The sequence below is a fragment of the Amblyomma mixtum genome, chromosome 2, assembly GCF_055824585.1.
Source record: "Amblyomma mixtum isolate Tamu chromosome 2, ASM5582458v1, whole genome shotgun sequence".
Lineage (NCBI taxonomy): Eukaryota > Metazoa > Arthropoda > Arachnida > Ixodida > Ixodidae > Amblyomma > Amblyomma mixtum.
In genome coordinates, this window is record NC_143013.1 from 116,679,235 (window position 1) to 116,693,644 (window position 14,410).

A 14,410-nucleotide genomic window follows, 5' to 3' on the forward strand; every position below is an offset into this window, starting at 1 on the left:
GCAATAAAAAAACGGATGAATAAAGGCTTTTTCGGACGCCCTGCAATATGACACCATAATTTCGGCAGAACCGCAAAAGATGACAAGTTAAACTTTTCAATCTGTGTGACTGGTCAACCGAAGAAGATGTAGGAATACCAGCCTTAGTTGGTTTGGGACATTAAACCCCAATAAACCAAACCATATACCACACCTTACTTACTACAAAACTGAAGTTAGGTTGTTCACTATTCTGACCCTGCATATTTTTTCACGTTGCTTAATCTTAGCGGGAACACCGGTACATGATGCGGCAGTGGTGGGGCTTGCCCGCAAGATTGCCGTCGTAGCTGGAGAGAGAGAGAGAGAGAAGCTCTTCAATCAACAAACAAAAAAATTCAGCGAGCGTTTAAATTCGCTGAGGGGAGAAAAATGAAATGGGAGAGGTGTAGGAAATGGGATGACAAAGTTCAGTAGCTGGAGATTGCGGTGCGATGCGTGAAGACCATTCAAGAGTCTGCCGGTCCGGTGAGATGTCAGCAGCGGTGAAAGGTTTCAAAGGCAAAACACTCCCTCTCCAAACCAGCCTCATAACAAGATTTAAGGCGTGGCACGTGCTTGTCGCAAACTGCATGTGCTAACATAGTGTTCTGTCCTCGTGTTCTATCGCGTCCCGTGTTTCTACGCTGTTTTGTTGCGAAACCAACACTACGCCCACCGCATCGCCTCTTCATCGAGGCCGCACTTTCGCCGTGGCGGCGACTCCACGAATGACCTTGAGCCGTCGCCTAGCAACCGCAGCAGCTGCTGCCGACGCGCTTCGCCAGGTGGCGCCGCCGTCGCCGGTGCGAGCGCTAGGTCAGGGTGTCTTAGAACGCCCAGCTACAAAAAGAAATTTAACGAAGAAGATGACACATGTAGAGTGTGTGGTAGATCTGTGAAAACAATTGAACACCTCATAATCAAATGTGACGGTATCCATCCGGATGTCGATGCAGGCGCAGTCACTCTTCCTGAGGCCCTAGGGTTTAAAGATAACAATGGTCATGTAAATAAATCTGCAGTGGAAGTTAGCAAAAAGCAATTGGAGGATTGGTGCCTGAAAAGCAGAGATGTGGCCTAAGGTTAGAATTGTTGGAAACCGTAGGTAAAGATGATGGCGAATCTTAATGAGAATTGCCAACACAGTAAACAAAAAAATAATAAAGAAAGAAAAGTTGAGCATGGTGGCAATTGCCACCACCCCGTTTCAAAGGGGGCGCTCCTATCCATCCATCCGCGCTTCGCCAGCCTAACCACACCTAACCACAAGTGAATCCTGAGAGTAGCCAGGCAGCCGTTGCCTTCACAACACAAGTAAGTTTAACCGGAGCTAAACCTCTCCCATTTTTCTTTTTAAGCATGAACCACGCTTGCCGGTTCTCCCCCTTTCCCATTTCCTTCATTCTGCCTGACCCGTCGGACGCGTTCCTCATATAGATGGATGGGCTACCCCGTGCGACAGTGCGTCACGCCCGCCTAGCCTACGTGCCCATCTGCCCCACACAACACCCCCCCCCCCCCCCCTATACTCCAGAACTCGATTCAGAAATCTTTAACGCTTAGAGTGGCACCAGTATTTCCCGTCAGCATATCAGTCGTTGAAATTTCTGCTACCACAGGGGTAATCGGCCGCTGTATTTTTGTCGCAATGTTTACTGTCTGGGGTAGAGCCACTCGCGCTCCTAAAGTTTATGTTCTATTTTTAACTTACAGTTCGCCTTCCACGCTATTTCCTACTGTTCCAGAATTACAGCGCTCTGTACTTTTTACTTTCATTACAGATATGGGATAATAATGGAACCTTTTGGCCTTGTCATTGTGACCGCTGGTCTATAGGCCTATGCTACCTTCGAATTGTTTGTTTGTTTGTTTGTTGTTTGTTTGTTTGTTTGTTTGTTTGTTTGTTTGTTTGTTTGTTTGTTTGTTTGTTTGTTTGTTTGTTTGTTTGTTTGTTTGTTTGTTTGTTTAATGTGCTTAAGACAGTACAGAAGTAGTGCCAAGGGGCAGAGGCAAAAGGCGATAGCAATGAACGCCTGACTGGGCCAGTATCCCTACAAAACTTGCAGCACAAACAGCACACACATAGGAATGACTGCAAATAAAGCAAACTTGCACATGAACAGAGGCAATCTGTCGATTACAGAGGAAATTAAAAAGAGCAGGATTGAAGCGAGCACTAAGTAGTCAAATTATACAATTGTGTAAACTAAGCACAAAATAAGTTGACAGAATAAGTTGAATAATAAATTACAGAACCAATCAGTGGGCATAAACTCATGCATTAGAAAATAATAAAATCACAGGACAACATTGTATTATGATAGGCTCTTCGCAAGCAGCATCATTGACCCAATATCTAGATATGCTTACAACTTATCCTGAAAATAAATTTTCCCGTTTTTCCTGAAGGAAATCAGGGAAGAACAACAATTAATGATTTCGATTAAAGGCGGGAAAAGATTCAAACAGTTAGGAATTTGCCAGTTGAGCAGTTGCATACCATAATTCGTTCTAATGAAAGGTTTAACAAAGGAGTGGTGTCTGAACATGTAATAAGGTAAATTCTTTGTGAAAGTAGAAAAGAAAAGTTCGCTATTTGCTTTCACCTCTAGATGGATAGCTTCGGAAAGCTGCTGGTAATACAAGGCTTCAAGTTTCAATATACCATCTTTAGCAGAAACCTCAGACAGTTCATAAGACGATAGGTCATGAATAAATCTTAAGCCTTTCTTTTGCATCAGATATAATTTATTAAGGATTGATTTTGAAGTTACGCCCCAAAAAAGTAGACAGTAAGTCAGCCGGGAATCAATTAAGGCGAAATCTAGCTGGCGTTTTAGGTTCTTTGGAAGGTAAGCTTGAATTCTGTTTAGCATCCCCAGCATTTGAGCAATACTACTTTTTACTGAATTTACATGTTCGCACCAGTGAAGGTTTTCATGAAATTTGACCCCTAAGAATTTATGCTCGGATACTCTTTCTAAAGTATGCAGGTTAAATTTCAATGTATACGCAAGAATGGTCCGCTTATTTTTAGGACCAAATAAAATATATTTTGTTTTTTTCACGTTTAAATTATGTTGATTAGCCTGAAGCCACTGAGACAGATTCCCAAGCTACATATTTGCGGTTACGCAGAGAGATGTTAAATCATCAGAAGAAAAGAAAACATTTGTATCATCCGCATAGAGAGTAATATCTTGGGTTTTGGAAAGTGAGACTATGTCTTTTACATATAAGAGAAAAATTACAGGACCAAGAATGGAGTCTTGCGGGACACCGAATTTTATCTCTCCGGTGTCTGAAACGATACTCTTTATTGTGACATATTGTTTACGATTTGTTAGGTAACTGCGGATCAGTTTAAGCGGAAGGCCTCTTATGCCATAATGAGGTAATATATGGTATACAGAATGTCATGTTTTATGGAATCAAATGCTTTCCTAAAGTCTAAAAATATACCTATGGTGTACAGTTGTTGCTCAGTATTATTGACAATTTTATCTGGGATTTTTAGCAGTGCTGACTCAGAGGATTTCCCTTTCTGGAATCCATATTGACAGTCAGATAGTAAGTTGTGTGGATTTAGATGATTAATCAATCTACTGTTAATAGCTTTCTCTACTACCTTTGAGAACAATGGAAAAATTGATATAGGCCTATAATTACCTATATCTTTCAGAGCTCCTCCTTTATGTATAACAGAGACTTTTGCTATGTTCATTTTTTCAGGAAAGATACCTGCCGCAAACACCAGGTTAATCAATCGACACAGCACATCGCATATCAGATATGCCACAGCCTTAATTGGCAACGCACTGATCCCGTCGAAATCAAACGCAGAGCTGTTCTTAATATTGTTGATTATGCTGACAATTTCCACGGGAGTAACAGGTTTTAAAAACATAGTGTTCTGGATACTATGTTTAATATATGTGGTAGCTTGTGGAGAGGATGATGAATTCATGGCACCAAAATCTAGGAAATGTCGATTGAATTCATTTGCAAGGCTTACGCCACTGAATAATTGCTCACCTAACTCCATTTCATTAGGCAACAGTTAGCGGGTTGTCTCAACAAGCTCTTTATTGTGCGCCACGTTTTTTGCGGATCGAAGTGAATACTGGCTAATTTACCAGTATAGCAACGCATATGAGACTTCTTTAAATCGGCCCCTAACTTATTTCTCCGTTTCTTAAACTTTTTTAATATCTCTATGTCTATCGATGATACGAACCTTTCAAAGAGTTCATTACGGGCTTTCATTCTGCACAGCAGGTCTTCAGTTATCCATGGCTTTCTTCCTTTCTCGCTCTTTTTGTGTATTACCAAAGGAAATGCAGTGTCATAAAGTTTATTCATTCGTTCCAGAAACTGGTTCTAAAACGAATTCGGATCTTCTAAACATATAAAAGCGCTCCAGTCTACTGATGCTACTAAATGGCGGAAATAACTAATGTTGTTTTTCGTAATGTTCCGCCTCGAAATAACTGGATCGATTTTCCGGTTTAGGCATGACGAAAAATTCGGGAGAAAGCGAAACTGCGCCATATGATCACTGATATTACTCATTAAAACGCCAGCTTCTATTTCATTTTCTCAATATCAAGATAAAGAAAAGTCAATCAACGTTTCAGTACATTCTGTAATTCTAGTGGGGGCCTCAATAATGTTAACGAAACCACAAGATACTAAAAGATCCGTGAATTCCCGGGCACGATCAGACACTTGAAAAAGATCGATATTAAAGTCGCCCATGATTGCAACAGGCATGTTCAGCATTGCCATCTGATACAGCATAAGTTCGAAAAGACGACAGAAATCATCAAACTGGCCAGATAGAGGGCGATAGATTACACCAAATATGAAAGAATGACACTTGATGAAAAGGGATTCAAAGCAAGGGTTTATAAAGCAGTGCTCCGGCAGGACCTTATAAGATAAGTTATGCTTAACGAAAAGGGCAACACCTCCTCCTTTTTTGTTTTGTCTGCAAACTGCTTCACATGAATACCCGTTATAATCTACTGTGTGGCGACTGCTAGTGAGCCATGTCTCGCTGAAGGCTAAAATGTTGAAGTCGTGCCTCAACGAGGCCAGTTGTAGGGCTAATTCATCCTTTTTGCTACTTAAACTGCGCACGTTTAAGTGATAGAAGGAATAAAAGCGAGACCTTTCCTTTTTTGAAACTGCAGTGCCGAAAAATACGGCATCATGATAAGAGTGTTACGGCGGTGACGTTTCCATCTTGACGTACTGGGCGCATGAGCAATTACAGCTTCTTTTTACACCAGTTTTTCGAGATCACTTTCAGTGTGAATCTGAATGATACCGGCACCTACATCTTTTCGCACAAGCACATGTCCATTCTTTTGCCACCTGAAGCGATAGCCTTTTTCTTCACTTTTTGCTCGCGCTAGCCACAAAAGACGTTTGTTCATTGCCGTAAGGTTGTCTAGAAACCATATAGGTCTGACGACATTGTCTGAAGCCGAGAGCGACTTCGCATCCACTTGTCTTTCAGATTGCTCGATGAAAACCGTGCAATAACAACGGAGTCTTTACCCGTCCTAGCTGGCACGCGGTGGATAGACTCTAAATTCGAATCCGTTAGTTCAGGCAGATCCAGTTTACATGCTAGGTCATTTAACTTCTCAAAGAGGTTTTCATTATCTTCCTTGGCCATGCCGTGAATTTCAAGGTTGTTTCAGCAGCTGTATTGCTCCAGACCGTTTAGCTGAAGCTTCATGTCTTTTACGTAAGGAAAGTTGCCAGACTCGATTGCTGCAACTTTTTTTACACATCAGCAACATCCTTGTCGTGAGAGTCCAGCTTTTCTAGAATTTTGTCATACTTGTCAGACACAAGAGCGATTGACGCCTCAATTCCATCTACCTTTGATATCAGTTCAGAAAGCACCTCCACCTTAGCCACTAGAGGAACAAGCAACGAAAGCTTTTCGTTTATGTCATTCAGCTTGGATTCAAGGTTAGGATTTTCCGGCGTTGTGGAAGTCGATTCACTCCGTTTCTTTGCATTTTCACAAGTCTTACAGTTCCAGTTAGCCTTTAAAGAGTCGGCCTTCCTGCGATATTGATTAGCACTGACACCGGAACATTCACCAATATGATATGCATATCGGCATGATATGCATGTAACTGACAATCCGTCGCTAGCTATTTCTTCATGGCCTGACAATCATTCCGACATATTGAGAATATATCAGTGCAGCAATAACCTGCAAGTTCGATGGAAAGCAGTTATTGACGGCACTTAGATCCGTCCGCTGCTGCTGCTGCGTGCAAGTGGCGATGTCGTCCCCAGTGTTCTTCTTATAGCTCGGCCGCCCGTCGTTGGACCAGCTGACTCGAAGTTCAGTGATAGGCCGGTAATCTTGATACGCTCCTTGGTGATGTGAAGCAGCACCGGCGATGCGAGGCTTGGCACGACCGGTGAAAACGCCTGCAAGTTCGATGGAAAGCAGTTATTGACGGCACTTAGATCCATCCGCTGCTGCTGCTGCGTGCAAGTGGCGATGTCGTCCCCGGTGTTCTTCTTATAGCTCGACCGCCCGTCGTTGGACCAGCTGACTCGAAGTTCAGTGATAGGCCGGTAATCTTGATACGCTCCTAGGTGATGTGAAGCAGCACCGGCGACGGGAGGCTTGGCACGATCGGCGAAAACGCCTGCAAGTTCGATGGAAAGCAGTTATTGACGGCACTTAGATCCATCCGCTGCTGCTGCTGCGTGCAAGTGGCGATGTCGTCCCCGTTGTTCTTATAGCTCGACCGCCCATCCTTGTGTCAGCTGACTCGAAGTTCAGTGATATGCCGGCAATCTTGATACGCTCCCAGGTGATGTGAAGCAGCACCGGTGATGCGAGGCTTGGCACGATCGGCGAAAACGCCTGCAAGTTCGATGGAAAGCAGTTATTGACGGCACTTAGATCCATCCGCTGCTGCTGCTGCGTGCAAGTCTCGTATTGTGCCTCGTATTTAATGTGTGTATCACTGCTACTACCTTTTTATAATGTTTTGTGGACGCAAACTGACGTCAAAGAAAGAAGACACATGGCACGCGCCGTTCTGACGACTGGTTTTACTGGAAAGGTATGGGATACTTAAATAAGATACAACAACGACAATAACAAAAACTAAAAGTTATTAATTTGAGCTCATAAAAGAAAACAAAATCAGAATTCCTGCAGATAGACTATTGCTTTCTTTGACAACCAAAGCGATGGCTTGTTAACTCCATTTCCATACGAGGCGATATGGAATGTTTCCATCACCTTTCTGGTTCTCTGTTTTGGAGCCTAAACAAGACGTGTTTTTTCAAACAGACAGACAGACAGACGTTTGGTTTAGGTTTGGTTTATTGGGGTTTAACGTCGTAAAACGACTCACGTTATGACGGACGCCGTAGTGAAGGGCTCCGGAAATTTCGACCACCTGGGGTTCTTTAACGTGCACTGACATCGCACAGTACACGGGCCTCTAGAATTTCTCCTCCAAAGAAATTGTATGTGTGTATGTATCCACCGGGATACATACATACATACATATACATACATACATACATACACACACACATACATACATACATACATACATACATACATACATACATACATACATACATACATACATACATACATACATACATACATACATACATACATACATACATACATACATACATACATACATACATACATACATACATACATACATACATACATACATACATACATACATACATACATACGCCGCCGCGGTGGCTCAGTGGCTATGGTGCTCGGCTGCTATCCCAAAAGACGCGGGTTCGATCCCGGCCGCGGCGGCTGGAATTTCTTTGGAGGAGAAATTCTAGAGGCCCGTGTACTGTGCGATGTCAGTGCACGTTAAAGAACCCCAGGTGGTCGAAATTTCCGGAGCCCTTCACTACGGCGTCTCTCATAGCCTCAGTCACAGTCACTTTGGGGCGTTAAAACCCCATAAACCATACATACATACATACATACATACATACATACATACATACATACATACATACATACATACATACATACATACATACATACATACATACATACATACATACATACATGCGTACATACATACATACATACATACATACATACATACATACATACATACATACATACATACATACATACATACATACATACATACATACATACATACATACATACATACATACATACATACATACATACATACATACATACATACATACATGCGTACATACAGACAGACATAGAGACATACGGACAGACACAGATAACAGCTATTGGGTGGAGTGGCGGCCGCGTTTCGGTGGAGGCGAAACGCAAGAGGCGCCCGTGTGCTGTGCGATGTCAGTGCACGTTAAGATCCCCAGGTGGTCGAAATTATTCCCGAGATGGCACTCCTTTCTCTCTTTCTTCTTTCACGCCTGCCTTCCTCCGTTCCCTTACGGCACGGTTCAGGTGTTCGCTGAGATATGTCACACGATACTGCGCCATTTCCTTTCCTCAAAAACCAATTTATCAATTTGCCAATATCATGAATCACGAAACAGGTGTGGGGAAAGCATGACCGTACACCACTCTAATGGGAAGTTTCCTTTCAACCTTGGGGTTCGAATAAATTGGCACATAATCAATCACTTTATTGTGACTTATTGTCTCCCTGGCAGACAGCATTAGCAGGCGGCCTTAATGGAGTAATTTTTAAGACGGTCTCAAATGCTCTTCCGTCACCTGCAAGTAATCGAATGATACGCGTGCCGACGTCTACTTCCACTGTTTTGTCGACCGCTTCAGAACGGGAGATAAAAAGCGCCTTAAAGTCCTGACAAGCCGTCTGGGCATGATACTTGCAACCGGGGATCGTGTTGCTCGGCAGCTCTTGCAACTTGCGCGGCAAGCGCGCACTGCTAAGACCCTTGCATGTTTCTTGGGCGAAAGGCAAGAACGAGTTTATAAGAACGTCTTCAGCGCAAAGTTTCGGTTTTAGTCGAGTGGCGTACTGCTCGTATCTAGAGCCCGCTGCAGTCTCAGCTTTCCGCAAAAAGATAGCGCTTATCGGAACCTCTTCTGGCTCGTTCCTCTTTTTTCTCTGATTAGGTGAGGCACACGCTGGAACTCCGCCAGTCGGCGGCAGTCGCTGCTCAAGGAAGCGGATGGTCAAGACACGATGCAGATTGTACAAGCAGCTCTTCTACTTCTTCTGGCTGCAGGATGTGAGTACAGACTACGGAGCGCGTGGAGTGCGTATTAGCTATGCTAGCTAAATACTTCTTGCTAGCCGTCAGCCACGCGAAGTTTTCAACTCGCTGAACGTTTTTGGGTACCACAAGAAACTGCTTATGGCCAGGCGAATGAGTAAAACGCACCGAAGATGTTACAAAGCGTGAGAGCAAAAGCTCTCTTGATTCGACGGTGTAGATGATGCCGGCGAAATATGTTGAACCTACAGTGTCAAAAATGACTTGGCGGATCCTCGTTTGCTATATTAAGACGGCTCATAATGTTCTGATTAAACGATAGGTGTTATAAAGGTAAGAATAGTTCTGATTAGCTGTGTAAAAGGGTTAAGTTGTCGCATATCAAGCGACTAGTGTAAAACGAACATCCAATGGTTGGGGGCAACGGGATGTGGCATGCTTGGCTACAGAGGGCAAGGTGTGCTGGGGAAGTTCTGTAATGGGATGCACTGGTTCCTATGGTAGAGAAGCATCGCGTATGAGATAAGCTCAGTCAAACCTCACTATAATAAAACATTTTATAACAATATAATGAATATAACGAAAGTGTAGTCGTTCCTCTTCGATAGTCCCTTAAGAACGGATACATTTGATGTCTATTTTTTTACAAAGTAAAATGTCCCTTCAGCAGAATTTAATGGACGTATATTGATCACGATTGGCTACTTAGCTCTGAGTATGTCAGTTATAAAGGGCGCCTAACACTTTCCGACCAGTTCGGCTTAGTAGCCTGAAATCGCGGAATATAACCTCCTCTCTCAAGCACCGCACAAAACACGGGAAAAAGTTCAGCGCCTCAAGTGGTGTCTACAAGTAACGCTGGTATTGGTAATTCGCGAGCGTGGTGATGTGCTGCCACTACTTTTCTTCGCTGAAAATTGAATACGCTGCCCCATGGAATATGCCACGCTGCTCGGGGTCATATAAATTCGCTGCTCCATCTGTACATCGGTAGAGCAGTGAAGGATATATCAGATCTCCTCTTTCCAACTTCCTCGCCGCACACGGCCCACTCCATGTGGTGGTTCAGTTTCCGTTCTTTCCCGATGGCCTCATTCTTTGGGTAAAAGAATTGCCATTAACTGCGGCAATGTTTTCATGCACCACGTATTTAAATTTTTTTCTCCTGTTGCTCAAATCGGCACTCTTACTTACAATGTTTCAATGATATGCTCTTTATGTAGACTGCAGATTTTTAATTTCATTGATGGGCTGAAGATGGAAATTTCTCTAGCCGCATTTGCAATCGTTCACCGCGACCCTGCTGTGATTAGATGACCACGGACTGCTTACACCGCAGCTCTCGTTGATACCAGTCCCGCCAGATAAACCACCTTTTATATTAGTTTCAACCGCGCATACCCAAACACTAGTTACTCTAATGCCGACTAAACCACTGAAACCAGTTTTCATTACGTTGATGTTCTCTTGGAGAACGGGGGAAACTGTAAAACCATTTCTAAAGATGCCAAAACCTGCCTGCCTGACGTGCAGGCCCACATCATTAGTAAAATCTACTCTGTCGTCCATTATTTTCGTGACAACTCCTAATTCATGCTCAAAATCGTCAAAGGTATCACTACCCATACTTTCTTATTCATGGCTTCATCCAAATTGCTTCGAAGCTTAATCTCTACGAATTATTCTAGGTACACCGCCAAGAAAACAAAAATAATTAGACAACGAATCTCATTCTATGTCAGGCACGTTGAAGAACTCCCGGTGGTCGAAATTATTCGAAGTCCGCCACCACAGCCTCCCTCATAGCCTGAGTCGCTTTGGTACGTTAAACGCAATGAAGCCAAATCTTATTCTTGGTTTTAACAGTATCACGGAGAACGTAAACAAAATTGTTAATAAAAAGTCTAATATCATTCAACAAAGCGAATGCCGTTATAAAATATTCACATCTGCACTCCTTGTGATTTATAGACGTCCCAAAGAGATTTAGGACTATCTAGATCATTCGGAGGCTAGCAACCCTAAATATGAAAGTCACCCCTGCGACGAAATTTCTGCTGTATTTCCACAACAAATACGAAATTAAAGTTTTAGCACGAAATCAATGAAAACTTTCTGTGCAATTTGTCTATTCTCTTAATGCACTATATGTAACAAGTAATGCACAGAACATTCGGTTCAACAATCATCGCGCTCATTGAAAGTCTCTTCCAAATAATTCCTCAGCCAAGCATGTGGACGCGTAGTTACTAATATATGCTCTACCTTGGAGGATTCCCCTAAAGATTGGACCAACACCGTTACCGCCTCGAGCAGTTAATCAATTGGCTCTCCCTCTACGGTATCCTTGCCGTCCGGATCGCTCGGTTGGTAGAGCGACTGCTCCAGTGAGGTGTTGGTATCAGGTTCCGACCCCGCCAAGGATTTTTTTTTCCAACTACGAAGCTTCTGTGAAATGCTGTACAGCCTTCATTTGTAGCCGTATGGCTAGGCTTGGGTGGATGCGAATGAGTAATTACACCTTGTTACAAGCTGGAGGAGTCTTATTGTTGTAGCCGCGGCGAGCGAAGCAGAGGCAGAGCGACTAAGCAACATGTTTATTCTGCATGCTGGGCCGTACAGATTAAGAGACACGCACGAGCGATCTGCTCGCTGACTTCTTAACAAGTGCAACGCTCCCCCTCTCGGCGTTGCCATTCACACACGTCACAGCATCACGTGACACTACATACCAATCGCGCACAAGGCGATCACATGATACTTCACTTATGAGAAATCCTGAAAGATATCTACAACGCCTGCATAGCCACCATAGCCATCCATAGAGACAGCAATCAAATTTCAAAAAGAAAAGGTGTCAGGAAGGGAGACACGACCTCTCTAATGCTATTCTCAGCCTGTTTACAGGAGCTATACACAGACGTGGATTGGGAACTGTTGGACTTAAGAGTCAATGGAGAATACCTCAGTAATCTGCGGTTCGGTGAGGACGTCGCCTTGCTAAGAAACTCAAGGACGAATTGCAAAGCATGAACAATGTCTTATACCGGCAAAGTAGAACGCTGAGTCTAAAAATAGACGAGAGTAACGTCATATTCAACAAATTCTGAAGGGAACAGCAGTTTGCAGTTGGTAGCGACGTACTTGAAGTGGTAAGAAAATGTGTCTACATAGGCCAGGTAGTTACCGCAGATCCAAATTGCGAGAGAAAAATAATTAGAAGTCTAGAATGGGGTGGGGCGCTAATGGCAGGTTCTTTCAAATCATTAATAGCAGTTTACCGATATCCCTCAAGAGAAAAGTATACAACAGCTGTATCTTACTGGCACTCACCTATGGGGCAGAAACGTGGAGGCTAACAAAGAGGGTTCAGCTTAAACTGAGGGCTACGCAGCGAGCTATGGAAAGAAAAATGATAGGTGCGCGCCCCTCATAGCCTCAGTTGCTTGGGACGTTGAACCCAATAAACCAAATAATGACAGGTGCAACCTCAAGAGACAGGCAGAGACCGGAGTTAGTCAAGAAACAAACGCGGTTTAATGACATCATAGTCGAAATTAAAACGATTTGGACTAACACAGGGCATGTAATGTGAAGACAAGATAACCGATGATGTTTAAGGGTAATGGACAGAATACAAAGAGAAGGCAAGCGTAGCAGTGGGCGGCAGAAAGTTAGGAGGGCGAATGAGATCAAGAAGTTTGCGAGGATAAGGTTAATTGGAAAGATGTGGAAGACGCCTTTCTCCTGCAGTGGGCGTAGTCAGGTTGATGACGATGATGATTACAAATCTACTCCACCTTGAGAGATTCCAGTAAACACTCAGCCAGCACTCGTTAACAAATCAGTTCGCCGCGCTAACGTACACTGAAGTCGTCATCTTTTATGTTGAAAAATAAAAAGGGACATGGGCACTTACTGAAGATAACCAAAAAATACTGATCACCACAGTACGTCGTCTAGAACTCCACGACTCTATAGAGCATGTTTAAACCTTATATGGCCAACGAAAAATGCAGCTTCTTGTCACCATGTTGCTAATGTCCTGCAAATTAAGCTGCAATCCATTTTTGGCGATCCGGAAAGTTTCGCAAGAGATTCCACAATATATTTCAAACCTCTTTGCGGTGCTTATATTGCATTGCCATTTCGGTGCCATGGAACACGCGCTAAGAGCGAATATTAGCTAACTGAAGCGGGCCTCTAGAATAACTTTTTTTTTTCATTTCACTTACCGTCAATCAGATAAAAGCATTACAGGGGGGGGGGGGGGACGCAAATATACCAAGGCCTAAAATTGAAACTACACAAAATGCAAACAGAAATGCGGTGCTAATCTAAAACATCAGAACAAATGCAAAAACAAGAGTACAAAACAAAGCAAAATTCAAACCGAAATATGGTGATAACCTGAAACAGGTTGGTACGGTAGAGGTGACATGGTGAACGGTGAACAAGAACAGCATCTGCAATCGACTGGACATCGTCTGGAAGGTGCTTCCAGTCACGGGATGTCCACTGGATGAATGAATGAAAAAAGTTTCTGGTACGGGTTGCAGGATGAACTTTGGGAACGTGATCGAGGCGATCATGTCAAGAAGTGGGAATGACGGGGTGACAAAATGGAAGACTGATGAATTGGTGAGCTAGGTTGTGATGATTAAAGGCTTAAGAAATGAGCAGATTCGAGATACGTTTCTGTGATGTTCAAAAACTGGTGAAGCAGCAATTTATGCGAATTATGAATGGCTGATGCCTTGAAGTAGGTTATTGCTCTATAATACCACGAATGCGCATGTCCCCCTCTTTTCGTGGCTGTCTTTTTCTTGTAGCGCAGTAGCATAAATCTAGTAAAGAAATGGGAGTGATAGGGAGTTTTTTATAGCTGTGAAGCAGCTTGTGTGGTTATAGGGAGATAAGATGAAGCGTTCCGAATTATACCCAATTAGTTCGAGAGAATATGTAAGTGTCGAGAGTCAAAAATCCCAGAGAGATGATGCATATCAAAAATTAAGGCCTAGCTAATGCCATGTACAGAGTTAGTTTTACAGCAATATGTGTAATAAAAACATTCGACCTCGACAGTCTAGAGCACGATTTGCGATGCTAATCATGTATTCGATGCGGCGCTTCCAAGTAAGGTCAGATGTTATGTTCA

The 14,410-nt window shown here is 43.2% G+C and overlaps 1 protein-coding gene across 2 annotated transcripts in view; it reads left to right on the plus strand.

Annotated features, from left to right (window-relative positions):
* The window catches only part of LOC149360683 (uncharacterized), an 85,509-nt gene that overhangs the window by 22,463 nt on the left and 48,636 nt on the right, over window positions 1-14,410 (plus strand). For both annotated transcript variants that reach the window (XM_089569377.1, XM_089569378.1), the window contains exon 2: window positions 9,152-9,267. In XM_089569377.1, the coding sequence (XP_089425503.1) occupies window positions 9,222-9,267 (46 nt within the window). In that variant the 5' untranslated portion in view covers window positions 9,152-9,221. The remainder of the gene's footprint in view (window positions 1-9,151; window positions 9,268-14,410) is intronic.